We start from the raw sequence: 24,499 nt of genomic DNA, 5'->3' as shown, positions 1-24,499 counted from the left end.
TTTCTATAAAACTTGACAGTTATGTTTTGAATATTTTCTTATAAAGTTTTCCTAGCACAGGCAGTAGGGCCAGCAAGCAATTCGTGCAGGTATTGATCGTTTTCGCACTAATTTTACTCTTCTCGATTCAAAACCATCAACAAGATAAATAAATGTGCTTACCAAAGAGAATATGGCTGCTATAGCACGAACTGTTGAGGACAACACTGAATTGTCGATACGTCGCCGTTCTCAACTTGTTGGCCTTTGTCCCTCGTCCACGTGGAAATTTTGCGTAAGGATTTTTGCTTACGTGTCTATAAAATACAGCTCGTACAAGACTTTAAGCCAAATTAGAATCGTTTACATCGCATTATTGCTGATTGGGCTAATTTGAAACTGGCCGAAGATGAGCATTTATATCGAAGAATTGTGTTTAGTGATGAATCTCATTTCTGCTTAGATGGCTTCGTCAATAAGCAAAATTGCCATATATGGAGCAAAGATAATCCTAAAGCTATTAACGAATCACAATTTCATGCATTAGAATTGACTGTTTGGTGCGGTTTGCACGCTAGTAGCTGCGGTTACCGTGAATAGCGAGCGCTATTAAGCCATGCTGACTGATTGTTCGTTCCCAAAAATTAATCAGCTAAACATTTGGTGGCATTTGGTTCCAACAAGACTTGCCATACAGCGCGCATAGCTATCAATATATTGCAAAACCAATTTGATGACAATTTTATTTCCAGAAGTGGTTCTGTTAACTGGCCCCCTCGTTAATGGGATTTAACGCCTCTCAATTATTTTTTATATTAAGTCATTGGTTTATGCCGACAAACCAGCAACTCTTCAAGCATTGGAAGCCAATATCCAAACCATACAGCCAGAATTATTGGAAAAAGGAGTAAAAAATTGGACTGATCGAATGGACGATGTAACTAGTAGTAAAACAATTAATTCCAACAATATATCTATCTGGTATTATTATTTGAAGTTCTGAGGCTCTTAAAAGAAGGAGGGCAATATTGTCCTCCTTATGCGTACATAATGAGTCTCCGAATAAAATAAACACAACAATAACCAAATAAATATTTCAACAGATGTAGTAACATTCGGATCATCCAAAAAATTTATGTAAGCGCACTCTCTTACTCTATAACCAGGTCACCTTAACTTGAGGGAATACCAAATGTACCAAAGATCACCGTAATGTCTTGATATAATATAAAACTGACCAAGGAAATCCTATAGTGCTTCCCTGCCCGAAGAAAGTGAGAGTGCATCCACACTTCTAGAAGAGAGGCATTTCAAGATCGAAAACGAACGTGTGGAACTTCTTGGCGGTCACAAACTTCTTCACCATTCTATCGGTCGCATGTGGTTTTGACTTTCACTCTCGGTTCCTTAATTCGGGATTATAACCGGACGGAGAATTTCTGGAAACAAGGATAATGCGGGTGATAGATGTGAATTTCAGTGGCGTAGGTTTTTCTCTGTCTAGGGTTGTGACTGGAAACTGTGTTGTTTTCGTAGGGTTTGTTTTGTTCTTGGTCTTTTCGCCAGGTGAGTCATTTAAAGTCCTTTAAATTGATATGTGGGAGATGAGGGGTTTGAAGAAATTGTACAGGGTGTCCAAAATTCGATGCTCACTGAGACATCTCGAAAACTATAAGATTTCAAAAATATCTTCAAGATCATAGATATGTGATTATTTCAAAAAAAGAGCTCGGGGTAGCTTGAAGATTTTTTCTCTGAGTCTTATAGTTTTCGATATGCTTTCAGTGAGCATCAAATTTGGGACATCCTGTACTTTATTATTTCTGAAGAACTGTTTTCAATAATATCTATCTCACATTTAATAAAGTAATATTTTTCATTTGAATAAATTCACGTTCATTTGCAAGTTTCAATAGAAAATCGACTGAAAAAAAATAAGGGTTATATCAGGTTGATTGCAAATTCTAGAAAATCACTGATTTGGCATCAGGAGCTTTTGAGCGCTCATTTATTGATACGATGTTGAAGACCAAAGAACAGCAGATAGATAAATGAAATGTAATTTATCATGATGTTATTACTGAAGGATAATTATCTAGATGAGACCTTCTAATGATACGATCCTCTTAAAATTTGACATGAACATTCGAGTGGTTACTTTACATATAAAAATTGAATTTCAACTTAGTCAGATTCATCGTTATGGAGATATTGAGCGAGATTCTGTGTTGAAAGCATCATCAGAACTATAGAGAATATTGAACAATTCCAAGCTCCGCGCTGAATTCCGTGTTAACAACGTCCTCAGAAACATAGAATAAAATGAGGAAAGCATTGACAGGAAGTAAGGAGCTTTTGAGCGCTCAATCATGCGACAATTGAACCATCGAAAACCTTGAAACTGCTTATAGGTATATGTGGATTCAAATAGTGGATTTGGCGCATGAATAGACCAGCGCTCAAAAGCTTTTGACTTCACATCAGTGCTTTGCTCATTTTTTGCGTGATTTTGCCTGAATTTTTCATGGTTCTGACTTTCGACAACGATATCAACATGAAATCTCGCTAAAAGCTTGAAATTTTAATTTTTAATATATGTACAAGCAAAATCTCGAATCCATCAGATCTGCAATCACGGGAATGCGTATTTCTTTTTCAATATTGATTTTGAATTTTCCATGGTTTCAGTTGAACGATCTTAATTTAATTTTGCACGAAGCTTGAAATTATCATTTTACATCCAAATGCTGTATTCGGATTTTTGAAATTATCATAAAAAAAAATCGAACGACAATATTTATGGAACTCCTAGTTGGATTTACTATTGCCTATTGAAGACTCCCACATACCAACGCGGCAAATGCGAATATTTGTACCGCATCTGAGTCTAGATCCTAGTAATTTATTATCTATCGATAATATATATCGATTTATAGTTTGATAATCGGTAGTACCAATTTATCAAACTATCAATCGATAATTGGTACTTTCGATGATCAAACTATCGATAGATAATAAATTAGTAAGATCCAGAATCAGATGCGGTACGAATATCCGCATTTGCTGTCACTGAAATATTATGTTTTTTTAAACATTCTGCTTGCAAATATGATGACTTTCTGAATTTTCCAGGAAAATAACAAATTCAATTCTGTTAGGTACCTAATCTCCATCTCCATACAAAAACTTTACGAGTTTGTTACTTAGTACTTTAGTTCATTTTGTTTCCATGGTACCTATCTATTTCTGAGGGAATATTATGAGGGTTCAATGTGCGAAAACTGAAAGTGTTACACTAATATATGAGTAACTAGTAAACAGAGCATTTCAATATATCAAATTATTCATCAGAATATTATAAATATACCTACAGGGTATATTATAACTAATTGAAAATATTGCAACCTTAGAATATTGAGCACAAAATATGAAGATTACTACAAATCACCCCAATTTTTCTCCTGCCTGAGATTATATTTAACTAAGGAGGTTCCGTTTCACTGCGACCTAAAGGTCTATTTTGACCCCATCAGAGCTATTCTCGGTTTAACGTGACCTACAGCTCGCCTTCCAGTTCCAGAGTTCTAATGAACTCAAGAAGGAAAATTCCTTCTACAAGTTTCTTGTCTAAAGCAGATTTTGCGTTGGCTAGTGATGGCGAGGCATTTTTACATGAGAAAGCTGTGTGCAAAATGAGTGCCGCGCGAGCTCACAATCGATCAAAAGCAACAACGTGTTAATGATTCTGAACAGTGTTTGAAGATGTTCAAGTGCAATAAACCTGAATTTTTGCGTTATATGTGACAACGCATGAAACATGGCTCCATCATTTCTCCCCGGTGTCCAATCGACAGTCAGCTGAGTGGACTGAACACGATGTACCGAATCCAAAGCGAGGAGAAACACAGCAGTCAGCTAGCAAGGTCGCCTTCCAGTTCCAGAGTTTTAGTAAACTCCAGTATCTGGAATGGCTTCAAGGAGGCTAATTCCTCACTTCTACAAGTTTCTTGACCAAAGCAGATTTTGCGTTGGCTGGTGATGGCGGGGCATTCCGTCACCAGGTGGTCTGGAGTTTTTTCCTCCTCTCCACAGAATCTGCACTCGTCATCATCTGCTAGACCCATTCTCATGAGATGTTTCCTAAGGCGATAATGCCCTGTGAGGAATCCAGTGAGGAAGTGTTGTATATTCTTGCTAAGATCCAGATACTTTTTGGATCTCGCGATGCCAAAGTTTCAAAGAAACTTTTTGTAATGATCCAAACAAAGAAGATTCCGCCAGAGAGTTCCTCTTTCGGTTTTTTCCTTCCCCTGAAGTTCTTTATTGTAGGTACATTGGCCTATACCACAGAGAGATACCGGACCAATGAAAGGAGTTTGTGCTCCTTTTCTGGCAATTGTGTTGGCCTCTTCATTCCCTCTAATTCCCGAATGGCCGGGCCTGCCTGAAGTACAGAGTGTTTCATTGTAAAATTATTTGTGCTCCATTCACTAGAACTATAAGACGTATTTTTTTCATGTTTTACAAGAAGTGTTATAGTCTTATAGTTTTAGAGAATAGAGAACAAAATATTCGAAATGAAACAGGAGACACCTTTTATCTGGATCATTTGAGTTGCTCAACATTTTAAGGTTGAAAGATTTTCAATTACTTACCTACGATACACCCTGAATATATATCATCATATCAAATATCTCTTCAACTTCGGTAAATAAGCGAAAATACCGGCATTTCAACGTATCCAGGAACTAAGCAGTAAAAATATTCATACACAAACGCGAGAAAGTTTATGGATTAATTGACATTACTCATATATTACATCTATCCACGCAACTAAACGTGCTAAATGAGTTGAATATTATATGATGTGAATTATACAGGGACCGTGCATTAACTTCATCTTCTAGAACTTTCTACATTCTAAAAATTCACGCCTGCCTCTGCATTGGTGGTTCGAATTTAGTCTTGCAGGTATTTGTTATTATCAATACGTGAACTCGCATGTGAGTATTGTAGGTCAGTATTATTTATGTGTAGACCGAGATGTAGACTCAGGTCGAGGACTCTTCAGTCAAACATTATTATTCGATCAAGATTTTGAGCATGTTGGTTTCATTGAAAAATCAAGAAATTATTGGATGATTAGTGATGTTTTAGTCAAGATTAACTGAACCTTGAAACAATTATTTATTCAGGTGACCTATTGCGAAAGATGTTAGAAGGATTTATAAGGACGATGGATGAATTTCAATTTTTGTATATATTCATGACCTCAGAATAATTTAATTTGAGATACATAAACAAAATCAGTCAATGATATATACATATCTATATAAAAAAATGAAATTATTAAATTATCCTTTCTTATTTGACAATCCATTCTGGTTTAAATTTTTATTATTACCCTATTCCTTATAAATACTTAGGTCTTAAGGCCAATAGGTTCTCCATCCAGTAGGGAAATTGTTGTAAATTATAAATTATGTTCTACTGTTCGAAAAAAAAATAACATATCTATAATTTGATCCTTACGTTGGGCCTGTCAAATTCTAAAAAAAATATTCAAAATTCCATAGCTCCGAAACTATTAGGCCTAGGACTGTTTCATTGAATACCATCGAATTATTTCAACCTAATATGGATTTTACTATAACTGAAGGAAAGCAAACGATTTATACATAATTTTCACTTTCCTTCTGAGGTATGAGTGAAATCGATATTTCAACAAGTACATAGGGGACACTGGTCGCATGTATCTACTATTAGAGTTCGATAGGCAATCAACTTTACACATTTTCTATTGTTTTCAACCTATGATAAGGAAGGCGCTTTCTCGGAAGTTCAGTATTTACCTATTATTTAATATCAATTTGATACCTGGATAACTTCATATCGTCTGACAACATATCCTCCAGGGTTCGTTAACTTTTGCGTAATCGTATTTTGCGCCTATTGAACGCATTGCTTTGAGTTTTGTTTTATGACCTATGTGAGTAGGATGAGTGAAATATTGGTATTTCAGGAATTTATTCATTATTTCGCATTGGACTTATGAAATATGTTTTGTTTATAATTCGTCTTCTCTATTGCTTCAAGGCTTGATATAAATCACCAACGGCATGAGTCCTGTCATAATAAATTCACTTATATTGACAAAAAAAACACGAAAAACTGAAGAGTTAGTGCTGATTTCCTAAGTCTTTTCATGCGCTTACCTTCATTTTAATTTGAGCTCCTTTTTCGAAAGATATTTTGTGGTTCAGATAGTTCACATTAGATTAGCCTAATTATTTTTTCTCTTGCGAAATCTGCATCATTGAATTTTTGAATAACAAATTGTATCGATGACCTTCAGTGAAATTTGATGATTAGATAGGTATCGAAATATTCCAAGAAATAATTTTTCAATTTCTAGTCATACAATCCTCATGAAATTCTGTGTGAATAATTCTTTTGCTATTTTGCAACTGTTTTCTAAATTTCAGTTCAGTCGATTGGGTATTTTGTCAATTATTGATGAAATTATTGATTTGAAATAGGCAATTCCGGAACAGTAGATCGAGATATTTGGACCCAGAACCAACCCTGAAAATTTCAAATAGGTATTTACTATACATATAACGTTGTGAAAACATCAACGGTTTCTAGCATATAAATAAATAATTTCAGGTACGATAATTCCCAAAATTACTCCTTCAAATTGGGGTTTCATTAAAGAGACCAGAGAACATTCAAATTGTACAGGGCGTTTCACGTAAGAGGGTCACTGGATTTTGTGGCTTATCCTTTAAGCAGAATTGAAAAGTGACCCATCATTATGATAAAATATTTAACGGGCTATCCAAATATGTTGTTGGACAAACTATCGAACCAAGGCATGGAAAGTTTTCGAGGAAAAATTTGTTTTGCAACTTTGACTGGTTTTCGAAATAAGAAGGTCCAGAGACTATTTCTCACCAACTGTTTTTTCATTCGAAATTCATTGTGATGGGTCACTTTCCAATATTGCTGAAAGGATAAGCCACAAAATCCGCTTACGTGAAATACCCTGTACGTTGCTTTAATTGAGATCTATTATTTGACACCCCTGAAAACGATTTATTTAACCAAATATTTCGTGCCCATCAAAATACCCCTTGAACTACCCCATGAATTCCAGTAAACAAATAAAGATATGAAGTCCTCTTGAGAACGGTGGACATGTTTGTTGCTTGTAATTTTTCTCTTGTAATTGATTTATTCGTTATTTACTAGACACTTCTCTCATGAATGAAAGATTTTTTGTCCCCTAAAAATTCCTAAAAGTCCGTGAAATCTGAAAAAAGAGTGCTGCTCGAGGTTTTTCCGCATAGATCCGGCACTGGTCAAAAAGTAGAGATATGCTCCGTATAGTGAATCAACTCTTAGTAGACCGTAGTAGGCATAGGCAGAGCGAACTCTCACAAAAAAAGTGCGTTTACTCATTTTTATAAACTCTTACTAACGTTTCTAACCAGAGATAACTTTGTCTAGGAAGAGTCAACTTTTGCTAAGAGTGGATAATTAGAAAAAAATATAGATATATCTTCTTCGAAAAATAATTTCTTGAGTGAAGGGGTGATATTCTTCTTCTTCCGGTCCCATATACAACTTGTACGTTGGGGTCAATGTCCCATCTCTTCAATCAATGGCTGCCAAAGTTAGCATGTTGTTCTCCGCCATTCGGAACAACGTCTCTGCATCCTGCACTCCACATCAATCTCTAATATTTCGCAGCCAAGAGTGTTGTTTTCTTCCGGGGCCTCTCCTTCCCTCTATTTTACCCTGGATAATAAGTTTAGGGATAGAGTAACGGTCTCCTCGTAGGATATGTCCCAAGTAAGACACCTTTTTCTGCCTTACGATGTTCAGCAGTTGTCTTTCCACTCCTGCTCGTCTCAATACCTCCTGATTTGTCAGATGGTCAGTCCAAGGTATTCGTAACAATCTGCGCAACGTCCACATCTCAGAGACCATGTTTCTGACCCATATAGGAGCACTGGCCACACGTAGCAATGAACAACTCGCAGTCGTAGTTCAAGTGGTAGCGTTCTCTGAAGCAGGAGATTCTTAAGTTTTGAAAAAGTTTCCTTTGCCATTCCAATCCTCAGCTTGACCTCCTCATCGCAGTCCCATTTTTCGTTAACCACGGCGCCCAAGTATTTGAATCGAACTACTCGTTCGATATCTTCGCCATTTAATGATAGAGTGGCGTCTTTTATATCTTTTCGGCTGACAATCATCATTTTCGTCTTCTTGATATTAATGTTCAAACCAAATGCAGTGCCTACCTCGTTAAGCTTGTTGAGTAGAATCTGCAGATCTTCTATGCTATTTGCTAGAATGGCGGTGTCGTCAGCGTATCGGATATTGGTAATAAGTTTTCCGTTGATCTTTATACCTCTTGTTTCATCTTCTAATGCCAGTTGAAAAATCTTTTCTACATAAATATTGAACAAGATTGGAGACAAGATACATCCCTGTCTGACACCCTAAAGGATGTTGAAGGATATATCTTCTTCGAAAAATAATTTCTTGAGTGAAGGGGTGATATTATATGACAAAATATTTCGCTATAAAGATCATATTATTAGGTGGCAATTGATTGATGGAAAAAACCTGGAGCAACTTGCTTGAAAAAATAACGTTAACGCACATTTATTTCTCAATATGATAGATATAAATGATCATAGACCAACCGTACCGGCGCCTTTAGAGTTATATCACCATACTGAGAGGTTGCATTAAAATATTATAAACCCATTTGATGAAGACAATCGTTATAATTATTTATATACGACACTTATGTATATTTTAATCTATTTTAAATTATGTATGAGCGATTAGCTAAATCCTCAGGTATTTATTATTAATTTCCTAATAAGAGATTTCGTATGAAGAAAATTAACTTGTAAGCAATACCAGAGTTGCTCACGTGGGTATGGTGACCATTCATCTTTGTGTTCGGGAATTTCTTAAACTTATATAATCATGAATCACGTGTGCAAATGAAGAATATTCAGCAGAGTCCATTGATTTCTCCTGTCGTATCACAATCGAAAAGAAATTTGATATCTATATTCAACATGAAATATTTTGCATAGTCATATTTGCAATGTCGTAAAAGTTCTGAAATAAACACAAACCTTTTATATTATTCATTCAAACTTTTTTTAATCCTTTCAAAACTGGTTCCTTTCTAAATAATGTACTCACACCAACAAAGAATTCAGAGTTTTGCCACGAAGTGATAATTTAATTTCCAGAAAGTCAAAAAGTTGAACGCAACCATAACAGAAACAAATAGGAAGATTTTATAATACTGTTTGGGTTTTATCAAAAATTAGTTAGCCTAGTGCTGAATTCATTTTTTTTCGATCAATTAGGTCTTTTCGGTGACTAACCCCAACGTAACATTTTCAGAGCTTCGCTGTATAAACTTTCTACAAACATTCTAAATGAATTATTTCTTCTGAATTTTGATTTCTTGAGAAATTCTTAAAACATACTTGAAGTGATAAAGAAGCACATCTGTTCATGTTTGCAGTGCCATACAGTATTGAATCCAGACAATTTTCTCCAGGGGGGGAATTTTATCATCTAGGGGGTGGTAATACAAAAGTTGTTCTGATTTTTGAGCGACCAGTTGGTTCAAATGCATAGCTATTACACTATTATCAAATTACGTTTTTCACTCTGTAATATATACTTTCACACTATATGAGATGAACAAGTGATAGTCTTTCTCTTCAGGAGGTCTGGAAATGGTCTAGAAAAATAAGGTTCGACTAAAAAAAATCTACCATTGTCGAACTTAACCGCAGCATTCGAATCCGAAATTTAAATTCTAGGCCTTTCCGATCGAGAGTTATCATGTTTACGAACAGAAAAAATCTAATTTTGGGTGATGTCCGTCATCAGGAAGTCGAACCTTATCATTTTAGTGTATACCAAACCGAAAATTACATTCCAAATGGCAGATCGAACTATTCAGGCTCAAAAATCTCAATGAAAGAATGGAGAATTTCTCATGTGATATAATAATTTTTTGATTCAATCAAATGAGAATTACAATTTATGTTAAGTTATGGAAATTTCTTGACAAAAATGCTTTCCGTTACAGATGTAGCTGCCCAAAAAACGACAACAAAACCTGTAACTACCTCGAAGAAGCCTGAGACTGTCCAAGACCTCTTCAACACTTCATCTTGCATACCAAAACCCTATGTGTGTCCCCATAAACAAATACAGTTTTACCTGTACACGAAGTAGGTATCAAATAAAATTGTGGATATTAAGAAACAATGATTAAATCCTAATTTGTTTTTCAAACCAAATAAATCCTTATTTATTTATATTAAATAGGAGAACACAAAACAAACCAGAACTGCTGGATACAACAAAACAAGAATCCTTGTTTAATTCATATTTTAATCGAGCACATCCCACTAAAATTGTTGTCCATGGATTTGGAGGTGGCAGAAACCTGTCCCCCAGTACGGACATGAGAGAAGCCTATTTTTATAGGGGAAATTATAATATTATCATAGTAGATTATGGTACTCTCGTCAGAGAACCCTGCCTCAAAGTGAGTTCACGTTATTTTTTAATCTTTATTGAATTTCAGAAAAATGCTTTTTGGCAGCATCACTTAACACTTCATCTCACTACATTTTTACCCATCATACATTATTACATTCACTTGTATACCAACATGTCAACAAAATTTTGCAGTTTTGTTATTTGGCAAGGAGTTATAGCTTATTTCGAAGGTACACCCTCTCCCAGAGGAGTGTGTTGGGTGAAACACTGAAACATAAGTAAGACATACAGTGTTCCCTTCCTTAGATTCTTTCATCTCTATGGTGGAGCATGGATGCATGGTGAATTCACAGTAAAACAGTTGTGCTTATATCCCAAGTGGTTCTTATTTTCCCAGAGATGCGCAGCCCATGGCGCCATCTCTCGGGCAAGCTAAAAGTCTCTAGAGTTACTTTGACATCTATGAAAAAGACATCTTTTTTTATCACTGATAAAAACCACTGCAGCACAAAATTGTTTTTCATTGCTGAACAACACAATTCTGCACAACACAACCATTAAATATTCAATTGCAATAATGAAAACTGAACCAATATGGCTTTGGAAATCTTCCTAAAATTTACTATTCTCACCTCAATTTCTATTGAATGAAAATTTTTCAGAAGCTTTGGTAGCATATCGACGTTTATAACATCAACATCAATTAAATATTTCAATTTGAAAACGAATCAAACGTTTTTCAAAGTTACTATATCTACCAATGTAAATGCTTACTCTGTACAAACTGAAATGTTTTCAGCAAATGGAATGGGCTCCCAGATTCTGTGCCAAATGTATAGCCCAACTAGTCAGATATTTATCCCAACATCCTAGAGGTCTGAAAGCTGATGATATTCACCTCATTGGTTACAGTGTCGGAGCACACATTTTAGGATTGGTAGCAAATTACGTTGATCCAATACTTGATGGCAAACTTGGAAGGATAACTGGTAAGTAATTATTACAAAAAATATTGAAATTTTACTGAAGGACCTATGAAAATATCATCCAAGGACTGTTAAAAAATATTTGTGCTTTCCCCAATAGTTTTGATCGTGGAATATGCAGTTTAAATATTTGCCACTAATTCTAGGACAGTCTGTGTTTCAATAAATACTTTCTTTCAAGAATGCTCTTGAACTGAATTGCACAAACATTAGATTGTACATTGTTGATTAGTAGCATCAACCTCTGGAGTTACATCAATTAAATTGGTTAAAATTTGCGGGGAGAAAAATATCCTATATAATTAAAATTTTATTGAATCAGTCAATGATACCATCCTTGAAAAAGAATCACACATAATTTGAAACGTTGGCTATAAATGACTGAAAGATTCAATAGAACAAATTGTCCTGTAAACTTTTTAATTAGATTGTTCTAACGACACATTTCATTTGACAGGTCTGGACCCAACAATTGTCTTTTACATGGGTTCGAATAGATCAAGAGACTTGGATCATACAGATGCACATTTCGTAGATATAATACACACTGGTGCAGGGGTACTTGGACAATGGGGACCAAATGGCCATGCTGATTTCTATGTGAATGGAGGATCTAGTCAACCTGGATGTGCAAGCGATACCGTGTTCAGTAAGTCTCCATTTATTAAAAAAAATTTTTTTGATTTGAAATGAAATATAAATGTAGATTTCAGTGTACGTGACAGTGGACAGAAGATGTTGTCTTTGTCTTAAGGCTTAAGCTCCTTTTTGAGATTATGATTGTGAGGAATGCTCATCAGAAATGTCAGAAAACATTCTGTTTCGGTTACTTCAGTAGTACAGAACCCACCGTATTGAAAAAGTGGCTTTCCTCACGAAGCTATTTACATTTTTTCTATAATTAATTATCTTCGCTACCTATTTCTTTCCATCCTAGGATATTTTATCGATAAGTAATGAATTCTTTAGCATTAAAATTTGATCCCTCTTTTCAATTCCTTATCTTGGGTCTTCAAGTATGAATTTTTAACTTTTAACACCCTTGAATCCAATCCATCAGCTTCAGTTTCACTCCTCCTCTTCATGTGAATCTGAAAATATACTTGAACCTTTCCATTCAATGATTTAGACGCCATCATTATCGAATCTTGTGCTAGAAATTTAGTCCAATACATTCCCATCACAACATTTACAAATATCATGACTTTTTAAATCTTCATTTAGATTTTTAGGAGAACCATCAACATCCACAACTTCACCTTCTATCATCTTGAACCAGAAATGAGATTTACCTTAAATGTTCATTCATAATCTTCAATTATTCTTACAGAAACACTGGCATGTGACCACACCAAAGTAACTCCATATTTCATCGAATCTATAGTAACCAAGAAAGGCTTCTATGCTTACCCTTGCCCATCTCTATTCAGTTTTATGGTTGGATGGTGTGACCCAAAGGATAATGAGTATGTCCTGATGGGAGAGGATGTAACACACAAGTAAGAGAATATTTAGCTGATTATCATGGATAATCACTTTTGAATTATTTTTTTAGAGCCAGAGGTGTTTACTATTTAACTACAAACCCCTCACCACCTTTCGCTCAAGGTCATCCGAAGAAAAACAAAAATAGAAGAAGAAGTACGAGTATAGTAGGTAGACTGTTTCAACGAAAGAGGAGATGACCATGTAAATAATTATTGTTATAACTAATTGTAAATAAATTATTTTATTTAAACAAGGGTATATTATATTGGCATTTCTAGCCTCTGCTTCACAAATTTGAAGGAACCAATTCATACTCGGTTAACAATGGCTGAATTCTTCTCTTGTCGACTATTCGAAAATGAAAAAAAAAAAATCCCACCCCAATGAGTTTGAAATTTTTTTCAGTAATCGTTTATTTCAATTCTTTTCTATTTTACATGTAGTATACATTCATGAAAGAGTTTTATTTAAATTCATACATTGGAAAAGAATAAACACTGTTTACTCATATTGCTAGAATGAAATTCCTTCATTGTTCCACTAAAAACATCAAATAAATACATCTAAATTTATACAAACTAGTTCAACAAACAATTTCGAAACATTCTATGTATCCAATGAACATAGAAGAAATTTCAAAGATAAAGTTTCTTTCGAAAGGATCAACAATCAGCATCCTCAGATTAATCTAAAACTACAATTTATAACTATTTTTATGAGTGCAACTTAAATTTTATAGTATTCAATAATATTATTGCCTATACACTAGTGAAAAATCTAGCTTTGAAATTTTTGATAACGCTTGAAGAAGCATCACCAAAAATTTCTGGAGAGATCTTTTTTCAATTTATAACTCCCCAAAACATAAGAATAATATTACAAAACTCAATGTCAATATTCACTGTTTTTATAATTTAATTTTATATCAGGAAATATGTCTTCGAATTCAGAATGATGATATTTATAAGAGTAGTTGACATCAATTTTTTGTCGCCAGTTTTCGTAACGACCTTATTTTCTGATGAACTAATCATGTTGAATTCGAGTAGAATGGTACTATATTTATATAAAAATCACATCACATTTAACATTCAGATAGAACTGGAGGATAGTTTTTCAAGAAATTACATATGATTATTTCTATCTCGATTATTTAGCGTATTCAGAAACATTTTAATATTGTGAGGACGACAATATAAATAAACGATCTCACACTATGAATTTTTATACATGAATTCAATCACAAAACTTCAAATACACAGAAAACAGTTGACCCATACATTAATTATCAACTGTTTCGAATGTGGGTTACTTAGTGATGTACTAACTAACTAATTCGTAATTTTGAAGATTGAGTACTTCTTAAAATATCATTCCATATAATCAAATGAAATATTAATTTTTAGTAACTCACATTCCAAATTTTATTTAAGGTTCAATTTCATTCTTACCATCTTCACAAACGCTCACAACAATGACAATTTTAAAAGCCTAAAAAAACAAGTGCATAATTAACGAAGTGCAGAGTTAGGTAAGTACAACATTTTCAAAAATATTTGTAGATTATTCAAAACATGGTTTATTGTCTGAAATTGGCCCTATTGTATTTCACCGATCAAAAATAATCTCAACATGAAATATTTCCCTAGAATTTTTTATATATTCTTGTCCAATTGAATGAAACAAATGTTTTTAATTTTTTTTATGAACTGCAGTTTCATAACGAAAATTATGTATTTTATTGTACTTGTAATATTGTCCTTCGTCATATTACAATTTAAAAAGAATCAGCAATCATGATATTTACGCTTAAACAAAGTACTTTTTATACAAAAAGCAAAATAAAATTAACGCATGAAAATAAACTGAATAAAATTCCTAAGTATTCATAACTAATAATATCATAAATTATATCAGAAAAAATTCTAACAAATTTGTCTCAAGTATACGCTTACACATCTACATCTTAAAATTATTATCTTCAATATTTATTATCAACGATTTGGCAGGGATATTATTAATCTCTGCCATATTTATTGTCAGCACAGCCTTGAGGTTTCATCCTCAAAATACTAATCATCTAATGGATGAAAAACCAAAATTCATCTCATATATGACTGAAATGATTAAAAAATAATAAAGATATGTTTAATACTTTTATGTCCTATTGCATCGAATCCAAGCAAATAGCAACAAAAGTTCCGCAACTTTGAATATATATTTAGATGATAGTCAAAATCATCTCTGTTGAATTGTTAATATTTTATTAATATTTTCTTTTTCGGAAAGCATTCAAAATTATGGTAGAATATGAATAGACATAATGATTTTCTTTATTAACGTTAGGAATCAATCCCTGAAAATAAACTACATTTCATGCTAATTATTTTTTATGATATTTTCTTATCATCATTTTAGCAACAAATGCATATATTAATTTAAATTTATTTATATATTTCGAATGAATTGAGAGCTCACCATTTGAATATCATTTATCGAAATCAATCCCATTTCAAACGATCCCATATTATTTTAAGCTGTTTCTCACAAAAAGGAAAAATCAACGAAATTATAAGACCTTCAATTAATTGACTAAATGAATCAGTAGGATGATAATATTCCTTTCTAAATATGTACTGGATATCTGTTACATTATAAATGGTTTACAATGTCTTTCCATTCATTCGAAAAATGTTATAACTATAAAATTGACAAAGAGTTTACCTAAATATATCTTTGTTCGTGCCTGTGGCCAACAGTTGCAGTTTACCATTATTTTATTTGATTCTAACTCTTTTATCCCTATCTGATCTCATAATGAAATATAAACGTTTGAACATCTTTTTAAATTTCTATCTAAACGACAAGTCCAAGAAATTATACGTTGAGTAATTATTTTATATTAGTTTATTAAATGTTCTTCTCAATTTCTCCTTCAAAAATTTGAAATTAACTCACCATTATCTGGAAATTTCGACCAGACCCTCATCAGTTCTTCTTTTCTATAATGATGTATGGACATCCACAAGGCAGTGATATCATAATTATCGAGAGAAGTTTTTCTCTAGCATTTAACCAAGCAACAAGTGCATCATTATAGAATTCACCAGATGAGTTTCTTATTTCAAATATCTTCGAAATCTGATGTCTTATCGAATTTTGCAGATACTTGAGGCAAAATTAGATAAGCAATTGTGTGAGAAAAAATCGGACTTGCATTTTCTCCTTCATCAAAAACTAATAGGTGCGGTCGTTAACAGTGCCGTACATGTAAGTGTCTTGAGCTTCTGGTTGAACAGCCTCCTGTCTGAAAGGATTCGTCACCCTTCCAGTGAAAGGATTGGTCAAATTGGTTTGTTGCTGGGCGGGAGGAGCACTTGGAGGCATTGATTGGGGTGGCACGTTCTGCAGTGATGACTCTTGAGTTAGTTGCTTTGGAAGAGGTGGTCTTGGAGGTAATGGTTTGTCTACTGACCCGTAGTTGACTGAGTTGTTTCGATTCTGGAAAATTTTCGTTGGTATTATTTGATGATACGCGTGGTGGGTCTTGAATTTTCAGGATATTTGAGGTTTGAATGTGCCGGTTCAATTCGCCTAATAGTCTTGGAAATAAATACTAAGATGAAATAAAGTATTCTCCACAAATAATCCAATGTTTACAACAATTTTTTCGCCAACATTGTGGCATCTTTAGGACATGTTTGTTATCTATACATATAAGGTGTTTTGTATTAATCGAAATATAACTTGAAGAACTACAATGGACTAGTTTTCAGTTTTTTGTTAAGGATTAATTCTAAAAATTCAAGTAAAATGAAACAAAAATGTGGAAGAATCATTGAAATATCTCTAGAAATGAAAAAGTTATGGGACTTTGAAGTTGCGCTTGGAAGAATAATTTCATAGTACGTGTAAGTGTCGTGACGTCACACACTAGACGACTGGTATTCGCAGAATGCTTACGAATTCATTGGTGTACAATCACTTGTGCCGTTCGTGTCGTGTTTGGTTCGTTACACGATGGCTGAAATAACTTACTATATACATACATATAAATTACTTTTTTCTCTTTTTACTTTTTACTCCTCACATAAATATGTTTTTCCATTGATAATAATGGATAGACTTCAACAACCAGTACTCAACTACAAACTGTTTATGAAACGTTTTTTAAATAAATCATCGTTATAAGTTGAACCAAGATGAAGCAAACTCAAAAGTAGATGCTTACTTGAAAAGTTTAACTCCTTTTATTTCTTCACTGACATAAGATGGATTTGAAGAAAAAAACTCCATCACTGCGAATATATAATAATAATATCTATTTTAGGCAATTTGTCACTTTGTCCTTTCACGAAGCCTTCTTCCATTATGGTGACATAAAAACAAAACTCGAGTTAAAACTACACTGTACAACTACAAACGGCGCGAGAGCCTTGGCGCGGCTAAGTATTTAAACGTTATTTATGGTGTAGCGATCACAGGCAAGAGCCGTGACGTCACAGACCAAAGACGTTATGCGCTAAAATACGTAAATTTAAATAATCTATTTCTCAGTCATTTATTGATGGATTTTCAAAATTTTTTCACTGATTTATCAGATTTGCTCTATATTTTAATTCTATCGTGTCGAATATAGTATTATCAACATCACTAAACTAGTCCATTATAGTAAATATGAAAATAATTGCGGGAAACAATTTGTTCGGTGCCTTCAGAAACGTGTAAGTGACAGTTCCTTTAATTCTTATGTCATATGTGTGTTTTTTATTTCAAATCTTGACCGAGTTGCTTTAATAAAACACCACTCGTCTTGCATACTTTTGGTAACTCAGTTAAGTTGACTTACCAAAATTCGGTCAAAATTGGAGACCATAGATATTTATAGAAGCAGCACCAGATGTCAGTTAAACATCAAAAACACAACTTTCTACTAGAGTTTTTTATGTTAACGAACTCAATTCAACTCACAGCAAAAGAAGATTTGATATTTCCGGCTTCGGCCATCTGGTTCCATTGTTTTTCTTCTTCTGCAGTAGGATCGGCCCATTCTTGTAAATCACCAGACGCGAAAATTCCATAAAATATGATACCAGCGTAGTGGATGAAAGCAGAAAGGATGAAAACTTCTCGCCATCTTTCTATGGTCTGTAGGTAGTTCAAAAAGTTATAAATTAATAGACGGAAGTGGAAAAAGGCCAATATTAAGAGGCATTTGTCAATGCCCAAGGGATATTCGGCTGACAATTTTTCAACAGAAAAATTTATGGCTTTACTAAAATTTAACTGAACATTAGATTCGTTGCTGCTGTCTACTATAGATGATCTATTACCATTGCAACCTGGGCATCTCAGGCTGATTTAAATACTATATTGTTGAACAGGTCAATCATAATGTTATTGTCATTATAGTACCTTTTTGCAAGAGTTTGCAGAAAACGTTCCACATTGTCTTCACCGTTGCTTCTTTATATTCGGTCCCGTCTTTCTTTCTCATATTGACCGCCCAATATTTTAGTATCAACGTCAATTCTTCTAAGCTCCTATGTTCATTGAATTCATATTCTCGTTCGCAGCAAAAATTCATAAATATTCCTCAAATATATTTGTGACTGTTTGTTGTATTTCTGAGGATTTTTCTCTTATTAGCGCATTTATACTTTGTTATAACGGGTGTTTCCTTTCGGGGTATATAACTTTAAGTTGGCATTACTGTTCAAGATGGTTACCGATTCAGCAGCTGTCAAGTGATTTATTCTCAGTTTGGTTTGGCAATTCATCATTAATAGACTCACGCCTGAACAACGCTTGCAAATAGTGCAATTTTATTTCGAAAATAATGTGCGGAATACGTATCGCGTATAGCTATTAAGCGCACTTGAATGGCTACGTCAACAAAAAAAATGCCGCATTTGGAGTGAATCTAATCCTCAAGTGTATGTCGAAACACCGTTACATCCAGAAAAACTGACTGTTTGGTGCGCTTTATGGGCTGGTGGAATCATTGATCCGTACTTCTTCAAAAATGATGATGGCCAGAACGTTACAGTCAATGGTGATCGGTATAGAGCCATGATTACTAAATTTTTCATTCCTGAATTGAACAACCATGATGTCCAGGAGCTGTGGTTCCAACAAGACGGCGCAACATGTCACACAGCTCGTGCCACAATCGATTTATTGAAAGACGTTTGGTGACCGCCTTATTTCACGTTTTGGACCTGTGAATTGGCCTCCAAGATCTTGTGATTTAACACCGCTAGACTACTTTCTGTGGGGCTATGTAAAGTCATTGGTCTATGCGGATAAGCCACAAACCCTTGGAAGACAACATTCGCCGTGTTATTGCCGATATACGGCCACAAATGTTGGAAAAAGTAATCGAAAATTGGACGTCCAGATTGGACTACATCCGAGCCAGCCGTGGCGGTCATATGCCAGAAATCATATTTAAAATGTAATGCCACAAGATTATCTTGCGGATAAATAAAATTCATATCAATCGAATAATCCATCGTTGTTTTATTGAAATTTAAAGTTCTATAGCTCTAAAAAAAACACCTCTCACTTTGAACACACACATTTTTCCTCATAATTTCTCAAATTTTATATAAAAAATACCATAATTTGTTCCGAGTTTTCATGGTCACTTTTCTCGATTACTCCAAAAAGGGGTGACCTCGAAACCACCCGAAACCTACCCCTTTGAAATTTAGCGCCGTTTCATTAATACATCTCGACGCCCCTGAAAAGGCGTCCGCGGACGGAACATAGGGAGGACGTTTCAACAGTGGCGTTTCCGCACCGTGAATGGGGGAAATGACATGCATATAAACTTAATGTTCCCCAGACCGAAAAGGATTCAGTCATGCGTGAAAAATTCGGGGTGTATTCGCTTTGAATATGATATACTGACGCCGTGATTTCCGCTTTGTAACTCCCTGGACCGCACTCGCTTAGCTTGTCGAGATTTATTGACTTATAACGGAACTTGAGTTTTAATTTTCTTTATAATCTGGAATTCTTCGGTAATATACATTTGATGACCGATGTTATTTTCTCTAATTCTGTGGTTATTCCGTTCATTCTTCCACATCTTGTAGAACAAAATCGTGCGAGAATATATCAGAAACGCACAGTTTTCATGGTTATATTTTATTATTATATGTTGGTACTCCGAACTTTCCGCCACGGCTTTATCTGTCAATTCATCAATTTGCCTTAAAGAAATCAGTTCTGCCAACCAACATTTTTCAATGCAAAAATCACTAAAAGAAATTTATGGAAATAATTCATTGATTTCAATAAAAATGCAATGAATTAGAGAAAATAATGTATAATACTCGTGCAGAAGGCTCATTCTTCCACACATTCATTCAAAAACTCGCCACTTCGTGGCTCGTTTTTGAATTTTGAACTCGTGGAAGAATATGAATGCCTTCTGCACTTGTATTATAAATAACTATTCCGATACTGTTCCAATGACATATGACAAACAGAACTGTCATTCAAAACGTCATATATTTAGTTGAAGGTTAGCCATTAACCTCAGAGTAATAAACATAGATTGAGGGAGCATTTGTCATATTCAGTACCAAATTTTGTCCCCAACATGAACTAACAAATTTGGCATGAAGTGCGCGGAAATGAAAACATCAGTGATACGATATTTCACTCGATCGGCGTGTTTCTCCACAAAGAACGCACTTCTTATGTCCCATAGTGAATCAACGTTTCATATTAACTCAAAATATATTGAAATAAAAACCTAAATATATCAAAAATTCAGAAAAAAAAACTTCAAGCGCGCCTAAGGACGTGAAACAACCGATTACACTAGGAGAGAAATAATTGCCAAACCTTGGGTTTCAACAGGTAGATACAGAAAATAATAAATATTCTGCTTATAAATTCGACAGTAAGGAAAAATATCGAATTCCGAATATTCAAATTTGCATATTCAATCGGGAATCATACAAATAAATATATTTCATTCAATATTATATACATTCATAACGATATAGTAGCATTGTGGATTCGAAAATATATTACAACCGACAACGTAATCTAACCGTATTGGGGACATGTAAAAATTGCGTATACTTCCTCTATCTATGTTTATTATCTTATGATATGGACCAATTATATTTGTATCAAGATCTAGGAATAATAGTGTTCCTTTCAACAACCAACTGCTCACAGCACCTTTATTTTAACTTCTAATGAAAGTCACCAAGCAAACATCGCTGATATGATTCAAATCACCGTGACTAGAACAATTTAAAAGGTATCTACATATATTGCGATGTTGTATAATGACTTTTTTAAAATGCCAACTTCAATTTCTCATCATGTCAACACGATTTAGATGAAATAGAACATAACCATAATTATCAACTGTTTTCAGCCACGTCAACAAATTAAATTATATGTCTTAACTAAGCTTTTCTCAATTCACAACGGAGCATTGTTAAAATTGTTCAGCTGGTTTTTTAACTTAAATTAATTTTCATGAGCAGAGCTTTGAAGGAGAAGAATTGGAACAAACGAATCTGGTTCGAATGTAATCACTATATTCAATTGAAAATTGTGTTATTTTCACAGCTTTTTAAATAATACCCATTTTAAAGCTTTCATCAGTTAGAAAGATAAAACTGATAAACCCATACAACGCAATATTTATCCATAAAGTAAGTCATATGAAAGTAACCAAATTTCTTAATTTGATCTTTTATTTGGAAGAACTTTACTCACCCTTTCTTCCCCCAAAATCTTATTCACAACATACGGACAGATACAGCCCGCTATGGTTCCTATTCCATTAGACATACCCATGAGGATACTGGCATATCTCGGAGCTATATCCAGATGGTTCACATTGAACCCAGATATGGCAAAACCACTGAAAGCCACACCAATCGACAGTGCGATGATGGCTAGCTCAAAATCATTGCAGTAAGCCATCACTATGAAGAATGTAGCTTCCATACCGAAGCCACCACAGTTGAAGAGTTTCCTAACTTGGGTTGTTGTAAGGATACCATTTCTTCTTATTCTGTCAGCTAGGATACCACCACTTGGTACGATGATGGTCATCAGAAAGTGAGGTAGGGCCCCAAGGATGGTATTCTGAAAAAAGAAATGATGGTCTGTGTTTGTATTCACCTCTAGAGTCATTGTTGAAGGTATAAGAATAAGGGTGCAAGAGTGGAAGGTTCAAGAAAAGATGGTTGTCTTTAGTTATAATAAATTTAATAGTATGATAAAGTAGAAGTGTTAACTTACCTTCTCAATAGATTCATGATAAGTATCCGAGAAATAGATTGGTTGGTTGAGAACAAGAAGATAAAAATTCCAAGAACGACAGAAATTGGCCACAAAAATGGCGTAACATGGCATCGACTTGAAGAATGTCAACCATGGAGTGTTCTGAAGTGTTGGAGCTACATATGTCTCTGTTACTTTTCCTGAAAAACAGAGAGTGATATTCGGTATTCAATTGATTCTTTCAAAATGAGAATTAAATATAATATCCAATACAACAGAAAAAAATTCACAGGGTTTCTTCGAGAATTTTCATTATTTTCCAAACTAGATGAAAACTCAACTCACCTAACGAATTTTCTATGTACATCATTTCCTTCGTCTCAATACAAGGATGTAACGCTGGTTTTTCGAAAACCAGCCACACCCATGCCACATACCAAATCATTCCGATGACGCTGTAGAAGTAGAATGGGGACATGGGTCCAAAATAGTCGACAAGGACGCCACAAATCAACATGGCGAACATCACACCTCCATAACAGCCAGAAAAGGCCAAGGTGGCTAATTTTGAACGTTCTAAGGGTGGGGCCCAGTACCTCATGATACCATGGCACGCTGGATATGTCACACCCTAATAAATTAAAATCTATTATCATTTCTTGTGAACACATTAATTCAATAGTATGCAGGGTATCCCAAATTCGTAGGTTTGGCGAAGATTCTTATTTCAAAGCATTATGGTTTTCGTGACACCGTGCTCCTTTTTCATAAAACCACCACAAATAGATGAGATGTTGCTGTTATAGTTTCTGTTTTCCATATTTCGACTATTGCGAAATTTATTGAAATGGTTGAAAGGGGTATTTATGAATATTTTCACGTAGAATACAGTGTCGTTCCGTTTTTTTTTTCAGATGCCCACTTTTTGAAATATTGATATAACTTACCCTTTTCAAATGGAACTCCAAAAGAATGAATTGCTCGTTACAAACAATTTATGTTCAACCAGAATAAGCTTCTGGGTACTCTCTTAATAAATTTTTGAAAAGTGGTCTGTTACGTGAATAGAATAGTGATTACCAGTTATTATTCTAACCTTATCGAGAAAATTAATCAGGCAACCTTGAAATCGGAAGTAAGAACTTTCCTAGCAGATTTTCGAATAGGAAACATCATAGACCTTGGAGAACCGAAATTATCAATATGAATTAAGGAGTCTATGCTTCGCACGCTTCTGGTCAACTTTTGTGAATCCATTTTGTAAAAATTCTTCTCAAATCCTAAACGATGCAAACTTTACTTGATGAGTAACGCAATCATATCAAGTGCCTTTGATATTCAATTCAGCAGCCCAATTCAACGGACTCACAAAATCAAATCTTAAATTGCATTTTCAGAGGCGGACACAGGAACTGTCCTTTCGGATCGTCTCCATATTCAATGGAGAATTTACTTCTTTTGAAACTTGGAATCCAATTTCCACAATCGCCTACAAAAAGGTGTATCAATCATACCTCTGTAAATCTGCTTGCCTTTCAGATCCTTCAAATATTAACTTGATGAGGGCTTGATACTACAATTTTTGTTATTCGCAAATTTAATCGACTTTTATTGAACCCAGAAAGGTCTTAAATATTTGCGATCTACTGATTAATGAAAAATTCGCTGTCAAAATCAATTTTACCATCTGTACACGATAATTCCCAATCATTATTTACTATAAAATTCAAATTTTCAGCGCAGGTTCAGGGTCTGACTATAAGAGATGAGTTCGTTTATTTTCTGAATCCGTTTGATGATTAGTGAAAAAATATCAATCTCAAGAAAAGAAATTAGTTGCAAAATAGTGAAATGAGAGTTCATCTATCTCAAGAAAAGAAATTAGTTGCAAAATAGTGAAATGAGAGTTCATCCAAAATTTCAAGAACATACCATGATCATCATTGGGGCATCTCCGAACATATTCATAAGATTCCTAATTCAAAAAAAATAATATGAGTAAGAAACAAAACAAGCGAGCCAAAACTCCTACTTCTTGTTAGTACTATTCTCATTTTTTAATCTTCGTGACTATATTAAGTAAGTTCTTTCACGTCCTTGAATAAACATGATAAAGCTCAAATTACAGGGTGAGGACCATAGAAATTAGGCTACCAATTTGGTCTACGCCTTGATTGAATCTAAATATATAGACGAAACGTTGGCGTAGTCCAAATTGG

At 34.3% G+C, this 24,499-nt stretch overlaps 2 protein-coding genes across 3 annotated transcripts in view; one reads left to right on the top strand and one right to left on the bottom strand.

The window, feature by feature from the left end:
• The first annotated feature begins 1,258 nt into the window (after positions 1 to 1,258).
• LOC123684196 (phospholipase A1 member A) lies at positions 1,259 to 13,268 on the top strand. The gene is made up of 7 exons (XM_045623362.1): positions 1,259 to 1,545; positions 10,121 to 10,265; positions 10,363 to 10,585; positions 11,339 to 11,528; positions 11,983 to 12,174; positions 12,856 to 13,024; positions 13,081 to 13,268. The coding sequence occupies exons 1-7, from the start codon at positions 1,434 to 1,436 to the stop codon at positions 13,208 to 13,210; spliced, it is 1,161 nt and encodes a 386-aa protein (XP_045479318.1). The 5' UTR covers positions 1,259 to 1,433; the 3' UTR covers positions 13,211 to 13,268.
• A 147-nt stretch (positions 13,269 to 13,415) lies between these two features.
• LOC123684299 (vesicular glutamate transporter 1) overlaps positions 13,416 to 24,499 on the bottom strand; it is a 94,753-nt gene continuing 83,669 nt past the window's right edge. For both annotated transcript variants that reach the window (XM_045623498.1, XM_045623499.1), the window contains 5 exons: positions 22,626 to 22,911; positions 22,299 to 22,480; positions 21,768 to 22,142; positions 17,985 to 18,161; positions 13,416 to 16,514 (listed from right to left, as the gene is read on the bottom strand). In XM_045623498.1, coding sequence (XP_045479454.1) covers positions 16,251 to 16,514; positions 17,985 to 18,161; positions 21,768 to 22,142; positions 22,299 to 22,480; positions 22,626 to 22,911 — 1,284 coding nt within the window. In that variant the 3' untranslated portion in view covers positions 13,416 to 16,250. The remainder of the gene's footprint in view (positions 16,515 to 17,984; positions 18,162 to 21,767; positions 22,143 to 22,298; positions 22,481 to 22,625; positions 22,912 to 24,499) is intronic.

Source organism: Harmonia axyridis, chromosome 7, assembly GCF_914767665.1.
Source record: "Harmonia axyridis chromosome 7, icHarAxyr1.1, whole genome shotgun sequence".
NCBI lineage: Eukaryota > Metazoa > Arthropoda > Insecta > Coleoptera > Coccinellidae > Harmonia > Harmonia axyridis.
This window is presented reverse-complemented; position numbering and strand designations above follow the sequence as displayed.